The sequence below is a fragment of the Martes martes genome (assembly GCF_963455335.1).
Source record: "Martes martes genome assembly, chromosome: 12".
NCBI lineage: Eukaryota > Metazoa > Chordata > Mammalia > Carnivora > Mustelidae > Martes > Martes martes.
In genome coordinates, this window is record NC_137900.1 from 46,542,190 (window position 1) to 46,570,186 (window position 27,997).

At 38.7% G+C, this 27,997-nt stretch overlaps 1 protein-coding gene across 2 annotated transcripts in view; it reads left to right on the forward strand.

Annotated features, from left to right (window-relative positions):
- Positions 1-27,997, forward strand: part of ADAMTSL1 (ADAMTS like 1) — a gene marked incomplete at its 3' end in the record, with an annotated part of 404,822 nt that overhangs the window by 146,379 nt on the left and 230,446 nt on the right. For both annotated transcript variants that reach the window (XM_080819725.1, XM_080819726.1), the window contains exons 6-9: positions 2,331-2,405; positions 5,910-6,067; positions 11,304-11,415; positions 14,917-15,055. In XM_080819725.1, coding sequence (XP_080675851.1) covers positions 2,331-2,405; positions 5,910-6,067; positions 11,304-11,415; positions 14,917-15,055 — 484 coding nt within the window. The remainder of the gene's footprint in view (positions 1-2,330; positions 2,406-5,909; positions 6,068-11,303; positions 11,416-14,916; positions 15,056-27,997) is intronic.

Here is a 27,997-nt window from a genome sequence, read left to right on the forward strand (position 1 = left end):
TTTCACTGTGACTTAGGCAAGTGCAGGGGACATCAAGAGACGTTCCATTCTATCTCCATCTCCTGTCGCCATCCTAGCCTCTTCCCCCAACACCCTTCTGGGTTTCTCCCCATCTTCCCTGGGGAGCATACAAAGTTAACGCATCAGCCAGAAGTTAGGGTTAATGCCCCAGTAAGTGGAATGCGAGTGGCTTCTCAGCAGAACAAGAGGGAGGCCGCCTGAGTTGTGTGGGGGTCAGAAGCCTGCCGCTGAGCCTTGCGGAGCCAAACAGAAAGCTTCCCTTTTACTTGCACTTTATTTGACCTGTGGATAAACAAAGACTTTCTATTTCCAGAAATCCCATTGTTTTAGCTGCTTTGAGTTTCTTTTGTAAACTTAAAAATCCATGTCTTTATGCAAGACATTTAAAGCTCTATGGGCCCAGTCTGAACACTTTTTGTTCCTTTTCTATATTCTCCTTACATGTTTTGTGCTTACAGCCACAAAGTCTTGGCTCTCTGAGATTCAGCCTTTTCTTCAACAATGTATGACATTAAAAACCGCGAGAAGGTTGTAGTGTGAGTGGAATATTCAACATTGGAGAGAACTTGGTAAATGTAACCTCTTTAGGGAAAGAATTGAGAGCATATGATTTTTCTTTCTCATTCAACTGGCTATGTTGGAGGGTTTAAAATCATTGTAAAAATAAACAGTCTTTCAGTTCCTGTCCTTAAGGAGATTTGGAAGAGAAGGAGGAAAGTAATATTTACAAAATGCCTCCTGTGTTCCAGGCTATACATCTATATATTGATATCAATATCTGTATCTTTTTACAACAATATTGTGAGGCAAGTGTGGTTTTCCCTGTCTTACAAATGAGGAAACTAAAGATCAGAGAAGTTAGGGAACTTCTGAGATTCATTTGTAGAAATCAGATTCTCCTAAAGAAGGATAATGGTGGGGCACCTGGGTGGCTCAGTGGGTTAAGCCTCTGCCTTCAGCTCAGGTCATGATCTCGGGGTCCTGGGATCGAGCCCCGCATCGGGCTCTCTGCTCGGCGGGGGGACTGCTTCCTCCTCTCTCTCTGCCTGCCTCTCTGCCTACTTGTGATCTCTGTCTGTCAAATAAATAAATAAAATCTAAAAAAAAAAAAAAAAAGGATAATGGTAAGTCTCAGAACATTGGGTTATCTTTTAGGATTACTCTTATGGAAACTAAATTTTTCCAATGAAAGCATGATAATGTATAGTATCAGAAAAATATGTGTGAAACGAAGAATCCCACAGAGCTTCTGAATATGCTGGTGAATTTAAAGTGCCTGCTTTTTTCCTTTTCTTCTGGAATGCCCTCCTCTTTTTTGACCATGGGCCTCTCCCTATACTTCTCAGAGGCTCTATTTTGTCATTATGAAATGGAGATTGTAGCATCCTCTTTGCCTATGTCACAAGCTTTGGGTGAAGGAGTAAATGGTGAATTTAGAAAGCGCAACTCTTCAGTGGCAGGTAAATGAGAGGTATTGTTGTCACAGATGTCACAAGTGAGAATGCCTGGGATGTGTTTGAATATAGAATATACCTCTAATTTAAAAAAAAAAAAAGTAGGTTCTGCTTCCAGTGAATTGAATCTCAATTTGCAAGTAGAGTGAAAATAACCCATTTCTAAATCTGGCTGTGATTCAGAAAAAAAAAAAAAAAAAATTTTTTTTTTAAATTTTCAGGCAGAAAATAATAATAATAATAATAATAATAATAATTTTCAAGCAGAGAGGGTATGTGAGGGGAAGGTTCATAACCATTCCTGTGACACTTACTATATATAATATTACATGTAGATAGGGTGAAGGATATTAAAGAACTGGGAGGCATGATTTCCGCCCTTGAGAGATTTAACAAATACAAACAAAGATGATTTCTCCTGTTCTTATTTTTCCGAATAATCCAAGATAGTTACTTTGCTAGAAAGAAATTCAGATCTTGATATAATATAGTCATCCTTTGACTATTCAAATTTATTTTCATTTTCAGAATCTGGAGAAGTTTAGTAATGTAAAACCAGTTTTTAAAATCAGAAATGGAAACTTGTAAATTCATTTCTCAATATACCAAAATTTATATATATGTATTTTAAAAGGTCAGGTCCCCTGTAAGTTAACTAGTGACCAGCTTCATTGGCATGTTTTATTTTGAGGGAAATGGAAGTTTTGATTCCCAAATACTGGTGTTCCTATTTCAAACACTTGCAAGATGATTGTCCTTTGGGAGAGTGTATAAGTCAGTGCATTTATATAGCAGCTAATCGATAATTTTGTGTCAAATTATGTGCCTTTAAGATACCCCTTTGTTTCTCTCTAGTGGATGATACTGTGGTTGCTGTTCCTTACGGAAGCAGACATATTCGCCTCGTCTTAAAAGGACCTGATCACTTGTGTAAGTATGCTCAGTTGTTTTCTTTTGGGTATTGGGAATTTTAGTCACTATTATTTTTTGTTCCCAGAAGAGATTAAAATACAGAAGTGCAAATCCTTCCACTCTATCATAATATGATATTTTGAGTGCTTCTGTTTATCTTTTGGCTGCTTGATGAGATAGCAGAAACCTCAGGGTAATTATCTCTAACCACACTCATCCTGAAAAATACAAAATAGATGCTCCCAATAGGTTTTTCATGAGTCAAGCACATGTTTAGCTTTTGTGAATATTATTTCTCATTCTCTCTCTTCTTCCTCTCCAGTCAATCTCAGTCTTTCTCTTGCCTTGCCTCTCCTTCTTTTTCCTTCTTCCTTCCAACCTTCCCTCCCTCACCTTCATTCTTTCTTCCTATTCTCATGTTCTATTATTTTATCAATTCAGGGGACATAGAAGCACCGGACAGCCTTAACTGGACATTTAAAGAAAGCCATAGTGGTATGATTAAACATTCCTTGTATTAAAGACAACGCAAAGCCCTCATATACTGAAGATAGCTATTGGAATTGAGGATTGATGGGTAATCACAACCCTAAAGATCAAATGGTACCATGGCACCACCAGAATTTAGAAAGAATTGATATCTTCACTCCTGCCAAGGCAGTAGTACACAGCCACATCTTTTCTTTTTTTATTATTAGCATTTACTATTGTTTAGAGGTAGACCTGTAAATTACCAGCAGACAATTAGAGGCCCCAAACCAGGGATGGGGTATAAGAGGATACATTGTATTTTCTACAAAATTCAGTTCCACTGAAAGGCTTGACTTCAGCTGGTCCCTTGAGCATTTCTGATCTCCTCCGCTGTGACTGTTCCTGGATTCCTAAAGAGCCATCTATCATCTTCTGTAATTTCTCCCCTCCCACACACATGCCTAGGAAACCAATTTAGGTAGCAAGCATTATCTTTTGGCAATTGGATTATAAATGAAATCATTCCAGAAAGACAAACCAGAGGAAGATAAATTGGAGCCTGTGAAAGTTCAGATAGCCTACTATAGCCTTTCTAAAAATAAAAATAAATACATTTCATGGGAGAGGCGGGATTTGAGGGGTCACATGAAGGGAAGGAATAAGGTACAGTTCAGGCAAAGCCAGAAGATGCTGATATGTCACCTTATATGGATCCAGGCTCTTTTCTAACCCTGAACAACACCCCAAAATATAATGTTCACATGTCAAGGGATGATATATGTGTGTACACTATCACCATTCAAATGATTTGCTTCCCCCCTGGAGGATTGGACAGAGGTAACTGCTTGTGTAACAACCCCACTCAAAAACAGTATTTTTCTGAGAAGTGACAGGCCTGCTCAGAATAAAACTTCCAGGCAGAGATCATCACCAAGTAGGGGTCTGATTCCTCCATGCAGAAGAAAGACCTCCAAAGAATAGATTGAAGTGGAAATTCATTTTTATAAATGTATGAGCCTCCCAGTTTTCCTAATTATGTGATCACTAAGAAGCTAAAGACTGAGCCTCATTTGCTCAGGGACTAATTGTCCCAAGACCTCAATAGGTGAAGCGGCAGATGATATTTGAAAATGATGGAAAGCAAAATGGATTTTTCCCCCCAATGGATGTCCTGTTGACAACATACATGGAACTCAAGAACTTTTTGTCTTGTGTATCTGGAATATAATATAATATATAATGTAAAATGATTATGTGAATAAATGACACCCTATTTCTCTTGCAACCCTTTGCACTTAACTCTCAGAAGCTGGTCTAATATGGGACTAACCTGAAGTATTTGGGGCCAAACCAGAAAAAGACTAGGCAGGCAGTCTGGTCCAGCCCCAGCTAATTTTCAACCAGAAGTACCTTGGGAAGTACAGCTGGGAGATCTGGTGATAAAACTGAATCAGTTGCTCAGATCAGACTTAGACCTCCAGGATTTTTCCAAAACTAAGTTGATTTATGTTTTGGAGCTATATCTACAAATGAGTACACATACACAAAAGGTGGCTTGAAGAATGAAGGCTAGAGGAAGGAGATCCCATGATGTTGGCTTTGCTCTGATGACAACAGCTGTGGTTTCGCCTCCTGTTCCCCCTTGGTGTTCCTCATGTTCTTCTGTGAGGACCTCTCTTCTCTAGATTGGGGGGATGGAGCCTGACCTACTTCAGAAAAAGGGCTACACAAACTTCATTTGAGCGTCATGGGCATTTCATTGGACACCAACATTCTTTATCTGTTGGTATTCCAGCTTGAAATAGACAACACTTGGAATAATTTAGTACCCCCAGAAGTCCTAAAACTATCCTAGATCCCCAATCTCTAAGACGTAGAAGAAGGGAGTCATTCTGGTTGAATGTGGGGTAGGAGACCCAGAGGCTCACCTGGCACTATATCCTTCTACCAAAGCTAAGGATTCTTTTTTTTTTTTTTTAGAGTTTATTTATTTATAAATAAATAAATAGACAGAGATCACAAGTAGGCAGAGAGGCAGGCAGAGGCAGGGGCAGGGGGAAGCAAGCTCCCTGCTGAGCAGAGACCCTGAAGTGGGGCTCGATCCCAGGACCCTGAGGTCATAACCTGAGCCGAAGGAAGCGGTTTTAACCCACTGAGACACCCAAGCGCCCCCAAAGCTAAGGATTCTTATGCAAGTTTAGAAACCATTAGACTTAGTCTGTCCCTCTTCATACAGTGGTCAGTTGTTTTAAATCATTTCTCAATCACATGAGCATTTAACCTGCTCTGAAATACACAGTGTAATTACCATCATCCCCAGCTTGCTCACATTTCCTCCAACAAAAGACGTTTCATCACCTTTATCATTGGCCAAATTCAGATTGGAATGCTCCAGGAATCAAGAAGTTCTTTTTCTCTTTGGCACTTAACAAAATATCATACATGCACATAATACTATATTAGGTACCCAGCAAGATTTTAAAAAGAGAGTGAACTAAAAAGAATGCTGACTTCTTTGTCCTCATTACTATCATTTCTTCATGGCGAACCACAGCACACACGCGGTAAGAGAGCAGATAGTACAAATACACACAAGGTAATACATGGCTATTAAGTCACACAGTGCTAAGAGGAACTCTGTGAGGCACCCTGAATCTCACAGATCAAAAAGAAAACTGGAGGGTATTCTAAACAGAGATCCATAAAGACCGAAATCAGTAAGATATGTACAGGAGTGGTTTAGTTAAGGAATAGGATGGTGGAAATGTGGGTTACCCTAATGTGATCATTGGGTAGTCAAGGATTTCTGGACTGGGAGCCTTGAACACTTGGCTAATGAGTTTTAAAATAATTTCACTTGCAATATAAACTCCTCTGTGATCGAGGAACCCATAAATTTTGGTACTATCCCAATTTCAACGGCATCAGCCATATAAAGGATGGTACTTCTCCCTTACATAGCTGTAGACTGTTTTATGAAACGTGCTTGCATGTGGTCTGGGGCAGCCCTGGGAACATCTTTCTCCCCTTTACATGTGTTTGAACTTGTAGATCTGGAAACCAAAACCCTGCAGGGAGCTAAAGGTGAAAACAGTCTCAGCTCGACAGGCACCTTTCTTGTGGACAATTCTAGTGTCGACTTCCAGAAATTTCCAGACAAAGAGATACTGAGAATGACTGGACCACTCACAGCAGATTTCATTGTCAAGGTAAGCGCTGCTAGCTACCTTGTTTTCAAGACATATCCAAAGCGTTACTTATAGTCTCCTGAACAGACAGAGAGATTTGGGGTTTGGGTATAGATTTAGAAATTCTATTATCTGGAATAAGTTTAATTCATGAGTAACAAGGTTTATCCTGGACTTTTCAAGATCAGATGATATTTTTAAGGTCCTAAGAAAATTCTTGTCTCTTTATATACATATACAATTTAATAAAAACAAAGACCAGCACATCATTAGTTGGAGGATAGAAACTGTTTTGGAAACAAGTTAGGGTACAGTCATTGACTCAGATAAGGTGTTCTCAGTCAAAGAGAAAAACAGACTAATGATCCATAGACTTGGTCCTATGTCCCATTACAAGTTCTGTTTTCTCTGTTTCCTCCTATCAGAGCTCCCCTACTCTTCAAGGTAATATAAAACACATTGCTGGAAGCAACATATCCATTCTGTAGGAGAAATGTACATACTAGAAGAATGTTTGGGAATCACAATAAAATAAAACATATTTTTTTCCTTCAGTAGGTCAGGAGGACCTGAAGGATTTCAGCTGTAAAGCTGTAAAACTTGTAATGTGTCCAGGACTCCATAAATTTTTCATCATGGGACCTAGAGCCAGAGGACATTTGATTTAAGCTAAGACTCAATGACCCTGTGGCAGCTGGAAGTAAGAATTCACATAGGAAAATGGGATAGACAGTGAGGTTGGATGGAAGAAGGGTTCCAGAGCACTGTTCTCTGTCTCTGTCTGCCTGGTAGCTGTTTTTAATCTGGTCCAGATGCCAGCCACACTCATGTGGACAAGAAGCTGCAAACCAGCAGAGATAGCTCACAAGAGAAATGATGCTGTGGGTGGTTAAATCACCTCATTTCAATGTGCAAATACAGCACAATAGTGAGAGATGTCTTTATTTTTTGCAACCCTTAGAGTGCTGCTGGATAAACCATTTGTATTCCTTTCCCTGGTAACCCTGCAAGAGTTAATACACATACTGAAAATAGAGAATTGGATTCAAGTACTATTGTTCACATATCAGTAGTTGACAGTGTTGCTGATGCATTTTATACATCTAGCTGCCTTCTACTCATCACCACTTGGATATCCCATAGGCACAACCAGCACAATGTGTCCAAAACTGGACTTGTCTAGCCCCAGAAACCTACTTAATCTTCTGTATTTCCTATCTTGTAGAATAAATGGGCTATTCACCCAGCCACATCAGAAAACTTTGATTCACACTGATTTCCCCTTCTCCTATACAACCCCAGTTAGACATTAAATTTTGTGCATTCTACCTCCATACCACCTGAAGACGATTCTTTCTTGTCCCTCTTTGCCACCACGGTCTTGGGTTAGGCCTTTGTATTTCTTCCTGATCATGCATGTGCCTCCTTCTAAAGCTGCAGCCCCAATGAGAGAAAAGGACTTTCTCAGCCAGGACAGGGTCTTTTTCAGTCACGGTCCACCCTTCACTAGAACTTTCAACTTAGCTCTCCTTGTGAAAGCAGCTAAGGTACCCATTCCGTTTGTCCCCATTCTAGAAATTTCAGAAGAACATCCTAGAGAAAAGCAGACAGATGAGTACCTAAGCCACCAAAATAGTAGAAAACTTGTGATTTGCATTTGCATCAATTAGAGCATTAGACACGGATAATGCATTCACGCATCTTTCTGAACAGCATAGAGCAACACCCTGGGCATCATTCAGCATCCAAGGAGCATGAGGGGATGCCTGACTCCCAAGCCCCTGCTGGCTTGTCTGAGGCAAAGGTTTCTACAACACCAGGGAGAGCAAAGAGCATAGTAGGGGAATAGCCAAGGTTCACACGTTACCCTTTTCCCAACTGAGAGGAAAAACGTATGGCATTTCATAATGTATCAACTGGGAGATCCTTTGTGTACTTGATGATGTTTTTCATGCATTTGAAATGTCTTCTTGATTCCTTTGATTTTATATGGACCTAATGTTCATCCGTTACCCACTCACACACTTGTCCTGTCCTGTGACTCTTTTGTGACAGTGATATCAGTTGCTATGCAAGGTGACCAGTTTTTGTCTTCTCTTTTTCCTTTCAGTGTGAGAAGTCCTTCTGTTAAATTAGAAACACTGGATCATTGTAACTATAGGAAGAAAAGCTTGTTTCAGAACATTCTTTTCCTTTATTAACTTAGGGAGGCCCAAATTACATATGCCAGATGTGTTTAGCTCCCTAAAACTAAATTCTAATGTGTCAAACTGAAGCTTTCAACATCCCTGGACAATAAGAACCTGACGTCTGAGGATTTAGGGTGTATAAATCTCCAGAGCTAGTGATAACAAAGGTCCCAGAATTAATAAGACCAGAAATAAGGAACATGGCAGCTCATCTCTGTGAGCAGCAATTAGGCCATCAGAGTTAGACATCAGGTTAGCCTCTTTATTTTAAACATATTTTTCCTACTTTCAAATGAAAAATTAAGAGGAAACTGAAAAGAGCAGTACAAGGCCACCACTAAGAATTAATACCTGTGTCTCCACAACACTAATGCTAACTAACAGAATTGCTGAGTACCATGAAAAGAATGGCAGCTTTCAAGTCAAGGCAGACCTGAATTCAAATCCCAGCTCTGCTCTTCCCTAGCTGTGTGGCTTGGAGCGAGTCACTCAATCTCCCTGAGACTCATCTCTCTCATTATAATGTAAATGTAGAAGATAATAAAGAGTAGTTCTAAGATTTGATTTAACGCAAATAAAATGTACCCTGCATACAGTAGGAACGTAGTAAGTGCTGGTTGCTGTGGTATTTGTGTAGTTGTTGGTTATTATTAAGAAAGGGTGCTTATAGAGAAGAGAGAACCAGGAATATTATCACTGTAGAACCAAGTAAGATTATGTGGTCAGAGATTTGGATACATCAGGACTGTTTTTATCTATTTGAAATAACAATACCCCTGTTCATTTCCAATCTCTACAAATTTAGTTATATTGTCTCTGCATTCATGGTCATGTACTTCAAATTCATTGGACTCATTAGGAACTATAGTCTCTCTAAGCTCCTGGTTTTCTTTCCTTCAACGTAGTATTAACTAACACTCCCTCTTAACACCAGAACTTCTTGACATGCATTCCTTACTCTCAGGGCATAAGGTACTTTTACTGGTAACTTCCAGGAAGCTGAAAATTTGACATGTTCCATCTTTTTCCTCTTTAACCAGATCAAAAACTGAGCCCAGACACTGTGCAGGTATTCTAGAACAAGGTTTCTCCAAGGATTTTGATGTTATATCCTTCCCATTTTTGTTTTTTCCTCCACTTTCCTAGGACTTAGTTTAATTTCAAGCATCCCAAAAGGGACCTCTGCAAAACAATCCATCTCTCTAAGCCTAAATAAATCTTCTGGTCTTTTTATTTTTTCACAGACCTGGTGTTCAAATGAGAGTCCTCTTCTAATACCTTTCCACCATGGAAACCACACATCCCAAGAGAGCTATAGGTTTTTGTGAGCTTAAAAAAGAGAGAGAGAGAGAGAGAGAGAGAGAGAAACTTTCCAAAGAATGTGATTAATACTACATCCCTGAGCAAGCAATTAGGTATCCTGTATCTGACACATAGAATTGAAAAATATTAATCTGTAGGCTTTGCTCTCCTTTTGTGAAAGATACTATATTGCTTCAGCTGTTTTTGCTTTAAAGTAAGTGATTGCATCACTGTTTATTCTAATTAAGAAAGACCTCGATGTTCCATGGGTCACAATGCCAGCATAATTATGAAATATTCTATAGTTCTCTCTCTCTCTCTTCTTTCTCCTTTTCCAGCTCTTGCATATTATCTGACAAATATTTCCAGCATTTTCATCCAAAGTCCAAAAAACTGGTCTAGGGTTTAACACCTACTCCCTGTGTTCCAGTGTTCCTAGATGTATAATCCAGTTCTTAATCCAGTTGTTCAACTCAGTGGCAGAGAAATAGGCTGTTTTTTTTAAAAACCTGAAGGCCAAATCCATCAGTTTATCCTTGAAACGCTTGAAAACATGAATGAAGTTGTAGACCACATGATTTACTGTTAGACCTCTACTGTCTTGAGGAGGCAGCCCTCTTGGTTGTCCATGGAACTTCCTTTAGTCCAAGCCTTGCCAGATTGTCTTAGTGTTATACTGCATGTGATTAGATCTTTGTGAAATCAAGACACTGCTCCTGTTGGGTGTTTTTTCCTTCTCTTTTAGATTATGTTTTCTCAACCTTGTACTTTTAAGAACTATTAAAGAATTATTGCCTCACTTCCCCTCTTTCAAAATGCAACGGGTTTGTGATTTCCGTAAGGACATGTTGTATCAAAGTACTTGCTTTTGTAGTGTAAGTTGGTGTTTTTCAAAGCTTGGTACTTGGACCATCAATATTTCCATTGCTCTTGCCCTGCAAGAGCCCAGGAATTTGCATTTTAGCAAGCTTCCAATTGGTAACTCTGCACATTAAAATGTATGAATCACTAAAGTGCCAGGAAACACCATGTTTCTGAGTGAGCAGAGCCATTTAATTCTTTAATTCTTTTTTTCTTAACTAAAGACAGGATCTTTCATTTTTTTGCAGTGTTTGGCATTTATAATTTCCCCAGAACAAATTGTCTACTTTGGAACCTACATTTAAAAGTCTACATATATGGGATGCCTGGGTGGCTCAGTCAGTTAGGCATCTGTCTTTGACTCAGGTCATGATCCCAGTGTCCTGGGATCGAGTCCTGCATCAGGGTCCCTGCTCAGTGGGGAGCCTGCTTCTCCCTCTGCCTGCTTCTCCCCCTGCTTGTGCTCTCACTCTCTCTGTCTCTGACAAATGAATTTTTAAAAAAATCTTTAAAATAAAGATATAAGTAAAATAAAATAAAAATCCACATACATATATACATCACATATAAAAATCCACATAATTTTCCTGTTATACCAGAGAAGTTGGAAATACAGGAGAGAAAGAGAGTGAGTAAGTGGCCTGGATAAAGATCCTACCTGAATCACAAGTAGACACATTGTGATCCCTTGTTCCATAACAACCCAACTGAAAAGTGATGATCGTGTTGGTGTCTGGTTGTTGGGTAAGATCGATGATATTGCTATAGCCACTTCTCTCCCAATGCAGTTCTTCATGCAGCCTAAGACCATCCAGGCCACCATGCATTCTGGTCCAAAGTTGCAAGGGACCAAGAAAATCCCTCCCTGTCATACCAGTTTCTCTCTTTGCTTTTATCTCCTGCAGATCCACAACTCGGGGCCCGCTGACAGCACAGTCCAGTTCATCTTCTACCAGCCCATCATCCACCGATGGAGAGAGACAGATTTCTTTCCTTGCTCAGCAACCTGTGGAGGAGGTAATGGTGTCCACTTACCCTTCGCAATGTTGGCTTCTGTGAGGGAAGATTTGGCTGTTTTGAAAGTAGTCACTTCCATGTGGAAGAAATTGATGCTGTGATGGGTCTGATTCTTTATATTCAAAGGGGCCAAATCCTGAAACCCTCCTGTAAGGAGGATACCTCCATCTGGATGCCCTATGAGCATTTCCTGTCGGTAGAGTTCCATCAGTGGAAACAGTCTTGACTCTATTCTGTTCCTTTGAGAATAAACTATTCACCTGGTTGAAGAGAACTTACTTATTCAGGAGCCAAATGAAGAGTGTTTGTCAGGCCTACTACCTAGCACGTTATGTCCAAAAACAATCAGAGACTGATTTAATTACGGAAATAGTTTATTACCAGGAAAAAAGTCCCTGTACTATAGACTTAGACTCCATTATTGTTAAACCCTATCCCATCATCTGTGCAATAAGTGGAATGCAGTTGCCTGTTTTATTCATGAAAACACAGCTCTCCTGAAAAGTCACATAATGAATTCTTATCTCTACTCTGTCACATCTGCAACACCGATTGCATTTTGTGTTACTGGAAAAGGTATTTCCCCCTACTTTCTGCTCGTGATAATAATAATTGCTTCAAGATATTTTATAATTTATTTAGCTGTATCCCTATAGAAGATTTAGTCCATTTAAACTTTCCTATTATAATGTCATGAATAACTTAATACCTAAGTATTTCGCTCCTTTCAAATTATTTCCTTGGAATAAATTCTCAAGAGTGAGTTTCAGAATTTTTGTGGCTATTGGCATCTATTACCAAAATTCTTTCCAGAATGGTAATAAGCAGCGTATGAGTAGTTGAGTTTCATTGCCAATGTAGCCAGTATTTGTGGATTATAAGAATTGTTTAATTTTACTGATTTAATGAGCATAAAATTGTATGTATATTCCTTTAAAAAACAGCACATCAAATAAATTCTGGCTCCACCTTCAAAGAAGCCTGTTAATTAGACAGTGGTAAATTAACTAGTTAATCCACACAGGTATCACTAGATTATTCTGACAAGAGAAAAGGATGGTACCTCAAAATAGAGACAAACTATTACCTATTAATTTTTTAGACAGTAAGAACATATGAAATAATTCATCTTCATCAGCATAATGTGAACACACCCCCAAAAATGAGGTTCTAAGAATAACATTAGGTTTTAGCTTAAAAGCAGTTAGTCAAAAAGACCTTCACGTGCTTCTACTTGGTTGTTAAATAACTATTAATTTGACATTCTAAGTATTTCAACAAAATAGTGTTTTCATTTGTTCTGTCTTTCCAGAAGAGAAAAATGACTTTTATAAAAAGTAAAATGCCAATTACTTGGATGTTTCGTGAGACTATGTTATTTTGATACACCTGTTAATGACTAGCAGAGGAAATAGTTTCAAAGAAAGAAATCCGAACAATTATTTTTCTTCTTTTCTTTTTTAAATGCAAGCCATGCTTTGTGAGAAGTAACAATTCAGTAATATGCCCACTATGTCAGTTTCACATAGAGCTGCTGATGGAGGATAATTTCAGTAACCCTGGCGATGCCTTGCTATATAATAAAGCAACTCCTGTTAGATTCATATATATCCAACCCCTCTCAGCCTTATTTCCCTCACATCTTAGTGAAGGAGAAGCATTAGTGGTCTTCAAATGTTTTGAGCAATCAAACCCTTGCTTCAAAGGAAATCTTACTAGGAAGCCCAGATAAAAGGAGTATTACTCAAAATGAAGATTGGAGCCATGTGGAAATTAGCTTTCCTCCTGCTTCGTGGACTACAGCTTGAAAATGAGTGAAGAAATGATCTCTGAGTTCCCTTTTATATTTTTGGTTCCACATTCAAGGAGTTGACCATCTTACTAAGTGTAAAGAAATAATTGCTAATCCAATTACCCTGTGAATTGCTTGAAAACACAATTATCTGGCCATTTTGGTCATTTATTTCATTTTTGTCCTACACTTTCATTTCACACACTCTCAGATAGCCTGACGACAACATCTATAAGCTGACAAATTATGATTTACTTGTTGCTTATGCCCACATTTTACTGCATGATAAATTCTGTCCCTGAGTAGAAATTATTATATGGAAAATTATAAAATTATAAAAAATATAAAATGATTCACTTATAAAATTAGAAGTTATAATTTTAATTATAAAATACTTAGTTTATCATAATGTTATCTGCTTTAGAGTATAATATAATTGAAAAATAAATGTATACTTACTATTTACAAGGTGATTTTTCTCTTTGATTTTCTTATAAAATAAAAAGATTAATGGAACATGTGTTCTTACCTATTACTTTCCATGCTTTTCATCTTTATAGTAAAATTGTTAAAAGGTCTTTTTTTGGGTCTTTAATGAACAATTAATTTTTGTGGGTGGTCTGAGAACACAGCCCCAAGCCAGGAAATCTGGTTTATAAGCTTTCTTCTGATTTCCTAAAATCTTTGGCAAGTCTTCAATTACTCTAATTCTGACTTGCTAACACATATCTAGCAATAACAATATTCAACCACCTGCCAGGGAGAATATATTTTGGAGGTTGATTAGGGTTAGAAAATACAAAAGCCTAAGTTAAAAAAAAAAATTCCCCATGTACTTTTATTTTTCATGCTAAGAATCTCAGTCTTCATCACCGCCTCACCAGAAACACACAAGATGAGAGAGAGGCAGGTGGGAAAGGTCTCACACATCATGAACGCTACTAGGTAGTACTCAGCAATGCTATTTTTTAAAAGAATTCTCCAAACAGTGGAAATGTGTGCACAGAAACTAAAAAATATCAGCTAGAGATCTAATTTAAGGAGCAATGGCAAAGGATTTCAGGTGAAGAAGAAATTGAACATTGGGGGAGTCCTATTATTGTTGATGGTGGTGGTGTTGCTCTGGAGGGATTCATCCTACATTTACTCAGCCGAACCCACTCAGGTTGAGTATAGCCAAATATGATACTCTCAGGTGGCTGGCAAGATCTGATCTTGCGCTGAGTCCCCTTATCCCCCATTCATCCAGGGGAGCGGTGTTAGAGTTTATGCTATTGATTCGGGAGTTTATTCTCCCTGATGCCCCAGATACAATGGAGGCAATTTTGCATCCTTGCAAAATTTAATGCTTGGCAAATAAACACCGATCATCTTTTTTGGATACAGAAATCTCTGTTACACTTTCAGATTATACAAAGCAAATTAATAAGGAAGGATTTACAGCAGTCTTACTACCTAGCTCTGCCCTTCTATAATCCGAACCTTAGAGTAAAATTTAATTGTTAAAATTTGAGTGGAAAAATAATATTTGAGGTCTGCAAAAATTAATGAGCCTCCCATTTATCTGTCTTTTGTCCTGGAAATTACTGAACCATTGGGGAAGAATTTCCATTAATGTGAGATGGCCAAAAAGCATAAAGAAGTCTATTGCATTATATTTTACCACAGTTTGTGCGTCTTAAACTTGCCTGGATGGTTTGATACTACAGGTTACCAGCTGACATCAGCCGAGTGTTACGATCTTCGGAGCAACCGTGTGGTTGCTGATCAGTACTGCCACTATTACCCGGAGAACGTCAAACCCAAACCTAAACTTCAAGAGTGCAACTTGGATCCTTGCCCAGCCAGGTCAGTCAAACTTACCAGTTTATTTGTCATAAATATAAATTGTGTTCCTGCTAAGCTTCTTAAATCTTTTAATGAAAAATAAGCATTGCTTCCTAATCATGCATAATTGGTTACCCATGCCCCTCAGTCTTGAAGCTAGGGTCTACAGATTCTCCACTTGGGGAGCTCTCTTAAGCATTATTTTCTCTTCTGATTTATTTTGATTCTGGTACTTCTGTCTCTCCTTAACAAGGTCCAGGCCAGTGTGGTGGCGCGGTGTTCCCAGGAGTCTTTCCATTTCAACTCCGTCACTGGATCAGTGACGTGATCAAAAGAGACCATGTTCAAGGACCACGGCTGACCCATTTGAGCCAGGGGTGGTCCATAACTCTAATTTTAACAAACTCAGCCTTTGTTAAGGAGAAATCAGGAGTTATTGTCAATAGTCAGATTTTTCTTAAAGGTCTTTTAAATTAGGAGCTCTAAAGAGGCACCTGACATTTTCACTGTCAGCTATGGCTTTTTGGAAACCACGACTGGCCCTCAATTAGATTTAAGAATCAGATTGATTAATGAAACATCTCAGATGATGAGGAGTCATAAAAGTACAGGTCAGTCATAAAAGTACAGTCTGTCTGTGGTGTGATATTCGCCTTTGTAGTTGCAACACTTCCTGGTAGATCTCTTTATCAGCTTCCTTATCCACACATAGGAGAGAAGAAATAAAAAAAAAAAATTCTTCTGCAAAACTGATCGTGAACCCAAAAGATCAAAAATCATTCCCCCAGCTCCTTGGATTTCTGAGAAATACCTCAATATTACTTTTAAATCATAGTTTAGTAAGTATAGATACATAAAAATAAAACTTGAGATAGTTGAAATAGTACATGAGCAATGTACATGAAAATCACTTTGAAGTTTTTGTTTTCTGCTATTAACTTCCCAAAGTTTATTTTCCTGTACTCTGTCTGTTTCATATTCGTGGATTCCAAATTCTACATGTGATGCAAAATTGCCTATTTCAAATACTTAGCTCATAAAACTGAACTCCGACTAACAGGTTTCCATTAAAGACACAGAATCAATATTTTATAATTATATAATTTAGGTGAGGTTTAATTTAGTTTAGGTTCATGTTACACCAGATAATTATGTATTGAAAATTGGATATGGTTTAAAAACTGAATGAGGTGTTAAAATTTTGCTTGGACTTTTTTTTATTTTGGAAATATTAAGAGTATGAAGCACTTTTAGCCAAGATAATTATAACTAATGCAATTCAACCCTATTTTTAAATTATTCTTCTTATTACACATCTTTATATCTATACCAGAAGACCAGTTATGCAGAAAAGCATAGTTATCCTAATTCAGATAGGTGGGCTCAGCCAGAGGAAGACTTTGAAAGTCTTCACCCGTTTTTATGATAATTTGTGTGTAAATTTCTAGGAGAAATGAGGGATTCACTCGCACAACTGGGGGGAAAAAATCCCATAAAGAGATGACCATGGAAGACAGTTGTGAGATAAAAGTATTTTGTTAACAATTTTAAGAAAATGTTTATAATTTATTCAATTTTTTTTTTGGCTCCTGATTTTTATCTATCTTCTCTGTCGGAGTCATACTTGCGGCCTATTTCTTATTATCCAAAAGCAAAAGGCCATGTTATAATGAAAGAGGTTTGCCTCTGAAATTTTTGCTTTGTCTCCATCCTATGTTATTTTAAAACATCTAATACAGCACATGTATAAATGTTGGGACAGGTGGCTATTAAGGAAAAAAAAAGACAACGGAGAAAGAGAAAGAAAAAGTAAGTTAGAGGCAAATGTCAGGAAGCTGCTTTTTTATTGCAGAAGTAATTAAACAAAGCTGTAAAAATCAAAACTTAACAGTAGGAGAGATTTAAGAGGAAACCTCTTTAGGAAATGTAGATTTGCTGCCCCAAGGTTAAGATACTTCAGGATCCCTGGAAATTCATTGTCCTTATTTGCATACCTGGGGTCAAAGCAACTTTTCTGAATTCCAAGAGAAAACAGAAGTGATGGTTCCAGAGAAGAAGATACTGTGTGACAAACATCTGCCCTCCCTTTAGACATCACAGAGTCAAACCCTCGAGAAATTGCTTTCTAACTACAGATATAACTGCCTCATAGTCAAATCAGGAGTGACACAATGGCATTAAACTATCGCCTTTGTGTCTAAAATTAGAAACCCCCAAAAGGGAAAATGTAGACGTCCTTAGTACTGACAGATATTTTTTTAATTCCAAAAGAAATTCCTTTTATCAAGCCCCTGAGGTAGTTGTTCACTTTACTTGTGTGAGACTAGGATTGGGGGCCTGTTATGTATTATTTGAAAGCAAAATCCCATTCACATAGCCAAGTTTATTGCCTGTCAAGGCTGGGAAGTACCATGGACAGCAAAAAGTGCACTAAATAATTGGTCTGGAGCCCTTGGTTCATTCTGGACCTCAGTTTTCTCACCCACGAAATGGGGGTGAGAGGGTTGTTTGTTGCATTAAGTTAGTGGTGTTCAGACTTGGCCTACAGAACCTGTCACTCCACAGAGTTGCCTCCCTGAATTTCATTTGATATATTTTGAAGTGTTTTTCAACAAGAACTCACAAGAAGTTCATATAGTCAAACGTGTTAAACTAATTTTAACTGATTCAAGCTCAGCTAAATTATAAGCATTGTTGGAACAGTTATAAAAATGTAATCCCACCAAAGTAACTACTTTTTGCCCTCATCCTTAAGTTCTTCAATATGTCTATTTGGCCAGAAAAATAAGTATCCTAAGATTGCAGGATGAGCTGTTTAAAACTTACCATTACATATCTGCTTCTCTGTGATAATAGGAATTCTCTCATTGCTACACATCTGAAACTAAAACAAACCAGAAATAAATTGGCTATGATGACCATTTGCCATAATCCTTGATGCCCAATTTTTTTGTTTACCAAAACAGCCTCATTGTTTGCAGTAATTTACTTTGTAATAACTAAGTATTTATAGTTGAACTAGTGAACCAAATGACATCCCCTGCTCGTTTCACTCACTGACGATATCCTCTGGTTCAATGGTTATGGATTGGCTCATCTAATGGTTCTTGAAGCTAAGGAGATGGTTGACACCTAGCCATGTTTTCAAGATAATTTTTATGTTTTTATGGCTTTTTTTTTCTGGTGCTTAATGCTAACTAAGAAATGTTGATGAGTTAAAAGCCCATAATGAACACAATAAACCTCACTAACAATCTCCAGTGCCCACAAATCACCAGTGTTAATGCTTTTGCTATGTTTCTTTCCAGTCTTGTCTATAGGTCGTAACATAGATGAGATCATACTGTGTACAGTGGACACTTGGAATTCAGTGATTTAGCCTTCTTGGTTTCCACTATTCTAAAGCAAGCCTGAATATCCATGACATGTAGTAACTTGACATTTTGCTGAGGCAGGAATGTGAGTCCCTTCTACTACTAGACCAACATTTGAGCCTACCTGGCTGCCAGAAGTTCCATCCCAAGAGAGCTTTTGTTGCTCTCTGCTGGTGTCTTTTACGCAGTCATTTTTATGAAGTGGTAAAATGGTTTGCTTCCTAGCCAAGAGTGGTCTCAAAAAGGAAGCCAAAACTTAACACTTCTAATGGAGGGGAAGAGAGAGTGAAGGTAAAAATTTAATGGCTTTTAACTAAAATTAAGACTGTTTCTCATTGGTGACTCAGAGCTATGACATCACTAATCCCCTCATAGGCTCTCTCCATGTTCCGGTGGTGGTCCCAGCTAGGGTATGCCTAGAAGTCCAGGGGCATTTCCCTCCTATAAGTCAGGGATCTACTGTTTCATTTGTTTTCCACTGCATTCCTTTCACCCAAGAATATGGACCCTTTTCCACATCACTAAGACGTTTAGAATCTAACCAAATGTAAATTCCTCTCTCGTGCCTGCCATAATTACAGTTTCTGTCTTACACCACAGAGAAATTTTTTTAAATGCCTTTTTCTGTTGTTTGTTTGTGCAGTGCTTTATATCATCTTTGCCTCTCAGGTGAAGGCTAAAATCCATCATGTGATGCCTATGATTCGGCAACAATTAAAAAGGCATCGTTTTAGTTCAGCTTATAAGCACCTTATGTTTTCAGAGTGGCTTTAAATGTAAGCTGTACTACATTTGGCCTCATATAGCTCAGTCTATGAGACCGGAATGGCTGTTAATGCTGTCTGGGGGAAATTGTGCAAGACATTGTTTGTGAGAAGATCAGAGACGCACCTTTGCGGATCTGTTCTGGCACGGGTCTCCTGTGTTCCCTCCAAGGCAGTAATGAAGGGGGCTTAAATTGGCAAGGGTTGGAAAAGTGAAAAAAGTTCTCACTCATCACACTATCAGGATCACAATCATTAGCAAACAAATCTGTTCCTTGCTGAAACTGCATCCAGATTCCCCCTTCCCTCAAGGGATTCAGAGTAATAGTCCTGAGGAAATGCCCAAACTTGTTTGTCCCGAGTGGCCATTCTTGGTGCGTTCCAGTGGACTTTTTTGTCCAGCTCCATTTAATTTGACAGCAAATTGCATAAGTCATCCCTGGCCATGATCCAAATTGCGAACAAAATCTCAGATTGAATCTTAATGCAACTTTAAAGAAATAATCTGCATCGCGAGAGCCATTATGTGTAGTGGGCATGTAAAAACTTGGTCACGCTAACTTGGTGACTAACTAGTCCAATGGCAGTGTGGACTGGTGGTTAGGAGGGGAGCTTTGGAGTGAAGAGGCTGGCTTGGGATCCTGACTCTGCCATTTACTGATTGAGTACCCTTTGGCCAGTTACTTGTTCTCACTAAGTCTCCATCTTTTATCCTGTGAAGTGAGGAAAGTAACAGTACTTACCTCACAGAGTCATCATGAGGAATAAATGCCCTAAGAGATTTAAAGAGCTTAGCAGAATGTCTGACACATGATAAGCCCTCAGAAATGTTAGTTGCTACAGCTATTATGACTAAGATCATGATTATGATAATGTTCGTGTTACCTCAGAGAGAAACTGCTGAACTTTCCAGAAAGCAGCTTTCTCCTCCATGACCAGAAAAAGATGGGACCCCAGAATTTTCTATGGGTCTAGAAATGGAATTCTCTGTTGTTTTAACAGCAAGAGACATGAATTCCTTAAAAAAAAAAAAATCTTCATCAAAGTAAATCACATGTATCAGAGTTTTAAAATACAACAACCATGAGAAATTAAGATAATTGGCATCTCCATAAATCGCAGCGTGCAACTGCTTAATAATCCCCATTTAACCAGCTGTGAGACATTGCCATTTAATTCCAATGGGATTTATGCCAAGTCACCAAAAAAGGAGAACTCAATGTAAGGGCTAGAAAATGGTTGCCTCGTTAGCAATTAAAATATAATGAAATGTTTTCCTCATCTTCGAAGTCTTTTTGTTTTGCTACAAGATGTAAATGATTTAGAAAAGTACCAACTTCTGTTTAATCAACCTCATTTGAATATATTCCTCTGAGAAGCTAACGAGTAAGCGAGAAGAAAGATCACCATAAAATCCTGTGTCCACTTTCATTCATTACCTCTAATGAGGTAAAAAAGCAGGGTTCTGGTTCTTTTTAGGATGCATGGCCATACCCTTCCAAGTTTTTAGTGACATTCTCACACACATCATCAGACAATCAGTTTGTAACTCCATTATTGGGGCAATGCAGTCCTTCTACCAGACCAGCTCATGACTACCAATAATGATAATCACTTGTTACATTACCTCTTATACTTTTGAAATGTGTAATTATTTATGCAATTCTCTTAATTAACCTGCAAGTTAATGGAACAGGTATTAGCATCGTCCTCCATTTTAACCTCCTTCACTTTGGCTTTACTAACTGGTAACTTCTTTTCTTCTCTAGACCTGAGTTTTGCTACTTCTAAAATGAGTAAAATATTCCTGTAGGAGAATAGTTATGAGGATTACATGAGATAATATACATAAAGCTCTTAGCAAGGTGCCAAGCACTCAACAGAAGTCAGCTATCATTATCAAATTGAGAGCCAAACCTGTAAAATGACATGCTCAACATTACTTCTTTATGAAGTTTATAAAGAGCTTTCACATCCATTTTCTCAATTCAGTTTTACAATCCCTGGGAGGTTAGCAAAACAGAGATTATTATCTGTATTTCCAGATAAACAAACTGAAGGCTAAAGAGGTTGAGGGATCTGCCCCCAGGTTAGATTGTGCAAAAGAAAGCTGTGTTGTAAATCTAAGTGCTTCCAGTTCCAGACTTAACCTCCTCTAGAATGGAAACTCCGGTCTGGTGACCCGATTCATGCTACTGATATCTTATTCTTCATGATGCCTTTAGCACCCCATAATATCCGGTTTAAGCCCAACATAGACCCCCACAACCAGTACAGTACTGACAACTTGGCATGTCTATGTGAAGTTCGGTCCTCTGGGTCTTTGAAAAGACTACACACCCAGGTTAGACAAGCCTCTTTTATATAAGCATAAATACCGATATTTACTCCATCCAAAAGGTGACCAATCACTTGAGGAAGTAGAGGAAGAGATAAACAAACACCAAAGAAATATTAGTCCCACTTACTTAAAAGCAGTTCAGAAATTGCATTCATTAATACCAAGAATATGAACCACAGAAATAGCAATGTGAGGAAATCTTAATATAGGGGGTCAAATGATCAGAAACTCCCCAGTGGGTTTTACTGCAGAAAAATGAATATGTGCCTTAAAAATGTTTTCAAAGCCTGGATGATGGACAGGGTTCTTTTGGTCTGGTTCCAAAAGATAAATAAATGTTGCCTAGTAGGTACAATGGTTTAAAATAAGATTGTGACCTCTTTACGGAATATTTTCTCATTTGCTGGATCCCATCTTGCTTAGGGAGGCCCATGGTGTGTTAAGAAGTCACCAACTATTAGAGTAGGAAAGATTTTGAGATGGTCACCTAGTTCAGTAGTTTTCAATTTGTGGTCCACAGAGCTGCAAGTTCTGCCTCCAGAAGCCACTAGAAAGAGGAGAGGTGAGCTAGAGCTCCATGAGATGGGTTTCTGAGCCCCCGCTGCTACTTCCTCTTAAAACTCCTGATTTCATCCAGTCCTTAGCTGTGGCAGAAGTTCAAATGTAAGGCCCTCAAGATCACAGAGAGTGACAGAGAGGAGGACTGACTGTCCATTTCCCAGCTCCTCAGGGGTCCTTTTCCTTATGATACCATGATCCTTTGTGCTCTACAACCCAAGAAAACATGAACGCTTATGTCTTTTCCAATTTTTGGTCACTTCTCTCCTGCCCCATCCTAAACTGTTGCTTAGGAAGAGATGGGTTTCTGTTGCCCCAGAGTTGTCAAGAAAAGGTAAAATACTCTCTTCTGTGCCATTGCTGCCTCCACCACCCACAATGTCATTCATTTTTTTAGAGGAGTGCCTAACTGGTACAGATTCGATGCTTGCTACCAAGGCAAAGGCAAAGCAGAATCAACCAGGGACTGGGCCCCAACACTGCCCAGAGAGAGTTGTAGAGTGACAGAGCATCATGATTCCTGAAAGACACATGAGACAGGAATGAGGAGAGCTTTTCAAGCTGTCATGGCTGTGTCTGGGAGATACCCAGTGGAAGAGATGCGGAGTTAAGCCAAGCAAGCTAGAAGCACAGGTGTCCTTAAGCTGTCCTCTCTCCTCCCCAAATCCCCCAATCACCTCTGCTACCAGAGCAGCCTTCCTTAACTGCCAACCCCCACCCCCAAAACTGTTTATCCCTCTTGCACAGATGGCAGAGCTAGAGGAAGGCAAGGAATGAGACTAAAAATGTGCCCAGTGAGTGACGGTTGGGGAGTTTCTTCGACCTGGTTCTGTTTCTTTGCTTTACTTCTGGATGGTACTGCGTGACTCTGTGTCTGCATACCAACAGCATGACTTCTTTGAGTGAATATGCACTAATTACCTCTGCCCAGGGCATGGTGTTAAGAGATCCACTAGAGAACCGATATGGATTCTCCCCCATGATATTAAACTAAAGGAAAGTTATACATAATTAGGACTAGTAGATACTTAAAAGTGACGAGCGGAGTTAGTGCAGTGGGTGTTTGGAAGAGGAAGAGTGAATTTCTGGCCAGATGTTGAGAGGGAAATTAAAGACAGGCTTTAGAAGAGATAGACCTTGGCTAAGAAATTTCCCTGGGTATCATGGAGCCACTTAAGATTTTTGAGCTGGGAAATAAAATACTGGTTTCTATGACAGCAGTGAGCAGGCTGGGTTGAAGCAGACAGTGCCTGCAGGCAGAAATCTGTTAGCTGACCACTGCAAAAGGCCCCAAACTTGTGTCACAAGGAGATGTCCTTGGCCAGACTTCCCAACTGGCAGAGCTGAGTTCCAGTAGGAAGCACAGGAAGGCGAAGCAACCAAAGACATTCTGTAGAGTCTAGCCTGGGTGGGTGGGAAGATGGTAGTGTCTGAACTCGAACCATGATCACGGGGGAAGATAATGAACTATCTGGACACGTTGAGCTTGACAAAGGTAGAGCGTATCCAGCTGTCCGGAAGTCTGCAGCTCAGGAGAAGAAGAGGTCATCAGAGAGTCTCAGAAAGGGACATTTAACACCAAAAGGACTTTTTATGTTTCACTTCCATTATAGAAAGAACCCAGAACCCCACAAATTAGGCTCTCATAGAGATAGTTCCATTTTTCTTGGAGAGAGAAATAGTGTGAAATAGTGTGAAATTAGTGAAATTAGAAATAGTGCTAAATAGTGTGAGCCTGAATGTGGATTGATTTTGAAGCCATTTAAAGTCAAGGATATTGTTCTAAAATAGCTTCTGAGATGATTTCAAAACAGACTCGATAATCTTTAAGTGACACTTGGAATTTGAGGTGATGGTCTCATTTCACCCATTTATATCATATTTTTAAATGTTCCTGCCTTATACTTTCTCAAAGTTGTATTTTGTCTTGCTTAAATATTTTAATTCTTGTGACTATACATTATAGAAAACTGGGAAAACAGAAAAATGTAAAAATACAAAGGCAAACACCAGGAACTAACAACTGTTTTTATCTTTTCCTAATATAGTTCTGTGACATATGTATGTGTAAATACATATAAAGAGTATATATGTTATTTACACACATATAGACACATATATGAACTATGAAAGTGATTATATAGATTTATGAACACATGAATTTTCTTAATATTGTGGTTCACATGGTAGGTTCTACTTTGCATTGAATTTTCTTCAGTTGCCGTGACATTTGAACATATTCTATGTCATTAAAAATAGTTCAAAAGGCTTCATGTTTATGACTGCATAATATTCCATTACATGAGTCTGTCAACATGGAAGCATTCTCCCATCATTGGACAGTTCAACAAGTTGTGTGCCTTGACAGGATGAGGTACCCTGGTTTTATTCTACTGACACCCTTTGAGTGGAGAATGACCTCAAACTCATCTTCTCATTTTCCCACCATAATCTCTGATGTTGGAGAGTCTAATGGAGTCAGGTCGCTGCCCAGTGTAAGAAGTGCATGCGTGATCATGATAGTTAAAGCAATGAAGAATATATGGTGTTGCCCAAAACCAACTGTTTCTTACATCTTCTCTTGTGATCATTTTTTAAAATTGTTTTTGCCTCCTCCATGACTTCCCACCTATCATGTCTGAATGCCTGCACATGCACACATACAACACACACACACACACACACACACACACACACACACATACATCAAGCCCTGAACATGGGGAGAGCTTCTTAAGGTCCCTGAATGGCATCCTTTTCATCATTCTTCAATATGTACATTTTGCCTGAGAAAAAGACCAAGTGTCTTAAAGGTAAGCAGTAGGAAGTTACATTGGGGCCACAGTGCCTACCCTTCTGTGACAGTGTGGTGAAAGGCCAAGGCCATAGCATGAACCCCTAGAGAGAGCAGAGCCCATGCACATGAGCATACATTAACGAGACTGGACAGAGCACCATTGTTTTGATATCTTTCTGTTTTCACAGGTGCCCCAGAATGATTTTATGAGTCTTCACCATGACCCATGCCATAGAAAGACAAATACAGCTATCGTTTTGCTGAACCCAGGTTTAGAGGTCCTTGTGCAAACAAAAACACAATTTCTAAATCAGTCCAAAGCAAAGCCCAACATCTTGAATTCTGTATATGCCCCCTTTTATTCTCCTTCTCCTCTAGACTGTTTTCTTCAATGCCACTGACTCCATTTTAAATATCATCAGCTGATAAATCAGTTGGCAGAGATCTGCAGCGTTCATTCTGATATTGAGGATAACAAATCATAGCTGTAAAATTTTTCAGAAGAGAAGACAACAAACTGCATTTTGCATTTAGAAGGTGGTGTTGGCGTGAGTAAAAATGCTTGGGTTAGCTCAAATATAATAGCTAAGTCAATTTGATGATTTCTTAATTAACTTCTATTAGATGTATATCCAAAGTTATTAGAAGAACTTTGGAAGGTTGGAATTCTTTAAAAAATATAGCTCCTTTAAAAAGAAAATTCCCTTAATTACTAGACATAAGAATTATTGGATGGGCGCCTGGGCAGCTCAGCGGGTTAAGCCTCTGCCTTCGGCTCAGGTCATGATCTCACAGTCCCAGGATCGAGCCCCGCATCAGGCTCTCTGCTCAGAGGGGAGCCTGCTTCCCCCCTTCTCTCTGCCTGCCTCTCTGCCTACTTGAGATATCTCTCTCTCTATCAAATAAATAAATAAAATCTTTTTTAAAAAGAATTATTGGAAAGAGAGCACATGATTATAATAAAAAATACCATCAGTCTTTCACATTCAATTTTTCTGTCAGGAGAAGGCAGGAAAGAAGAGGAACTTTCTCTAACTTGGAAAAACAGGGAGAAAAGTTCAATGTTAGGTTCCATTCCATTTTTCTGTTAGAGTTGAGGGATTTTGACTTTACTCAAAAGGCAGCATCAAGTTTCATGAATATTGTTACTTTATGGAGATGCCCATCCATACGCAATGAAAATCTAGCCTTGCAAATAAGTACAAAAACTTTAATCATACAGATAAATATAGAAAATTCAGTCATGTAAGATAAACAAGTAAATTGATATGCCAGTGGTTATCTCTCCTGGGAATACATATCTATTTTTCATAGCTTTGTTTCCCCTTGTCCTTTAAATTTAATTTCTCTCATGTAGCCTCGTACCTTTCAGTCATTTCTTCAGAAAGTACCCTCTTTATCACTCCCTCCTATTTATGATGATCTCAAGTCAGTGCTGTTTTTAACTGATCCAGCCGAGCTCACCCATTTTACCCAAAAGCTAAGATTTGCTAGCCATCAAAAAAGAATACACAGCCATCAAAAGAAATGAAATCTTGCCATTTGCAATGATGTATATGGAACTAGAGGGTATTATGCTGAGCAAAATAAGTCAATTAGAGAAAGACAATTATCATATGATCTCCCTGATATGAAGAATTTGAGAGGCATAGTGGGGGGATTTGGGGGTAGGGAAGGAAAAAATGAAACAAGATGGGATTGGGAGGAAGACAAACATAAGAGACTCTTAATGTCACAAAACAAACTGAGGGTTGCTGGGGGGAGGGGGCTAGGGAGAGGGTGGTTCAGTTATGGACATTGGGGAGGGTATGTGCTGTGGTGAGTGCTGTGAAGTGTATAAACTTGGCAATTCACAGACCTGTACCCCTGGGGCTAATAATACATTATATGTTAATAAAAAATTAATTTAAAAAAATTAAAAAATAAAAAGAATATATTCTGTCATCCTATATCAGATAATGAAATTAAAATTGAAGCCTTAGTTTATTCATTTAAATAAAAACATCCACATTTATATCAAATGTGGATATATAAATATATACCTATCTTTCTCCCCCAGGGATACATAGAGGCTATGTGAGTTCCTTCATTATTCAAGAGAGGGACTTCCTATCAGTCGTCAGTTGCAAAATATGTCTCTTCTGCTCATGCCCTACCCTGTTCTGTACCACAGTGACAGCTGTGTGTTGAGCTCTCTCTGTCTCCCACTCTTGACGGAGGGTCTATTATACTAGCCCTTTTATCTGAGACCAATTCATCATAAATCTTCCACAAGCCAGGGGACGCTGCAAGAAAATCTTGCCAATTAGAAGCTTTAGATGAAATCAGTGAGGCAGTTTAATGTAGAGTCCATAAGGCCTCTGGGGACTTCCACACAGCCTATAATATAATTTCTTGTGAATCCATTAGCCATACACCCTATAAAGTCATTTCTCATGGCTCCTTTAGACTGTCTCTGAATCTCACATGTTTCCCAGGGCACCAGATAGACCAGCAACGGTCACGACCATCACAACCAGCACTGTAATAGTGGCTAACATTATATCCCATTTTTATAGACCACAAAAACGATTTTTCATATTTTTTATCCACTTTAAGTGTTCTGCCTTTATCTTGGTAGGAAACTTGCTTTGGTTGCTAGTTGCCTACTATATTCGCTCGTTCTCTCTCCCTTCATAACAATAACCCAGTGACTGCTTCCAGATATTTACTAAAATCTTGAGATATGCCAAGGGAAGTAACGTATTTGCTCAGGCACATTCCCGAGTTTTGGCGATCCCCAGGTACATACTCGTACACAGAGCTCTCTCTTTCATCAGGAGTGAGACAGTAACTGTAATTGCTTGTGGAGCATCTGGAAGTAACATGAATAATGATGATAATAATGACCTCATAGGATGTATAATTGGGGGGATTAAAGAACATTTACAAGCTTATTGTGTCATAGTTAATGATGAGGTGCCAAGTTTTCTCGCCACCACCCTTTCCAGTGGTATTTCCTGCTTGAATCAGAGAACTAATTATAGTAAACGGTGCCCTTGAACTTGCCCTATCCTCACACATCTGCGAGTTTAAAGATACTGAACTGTTGTAGTGTTGTTTTCAGAGACGATTATTAATGTTGTTTTG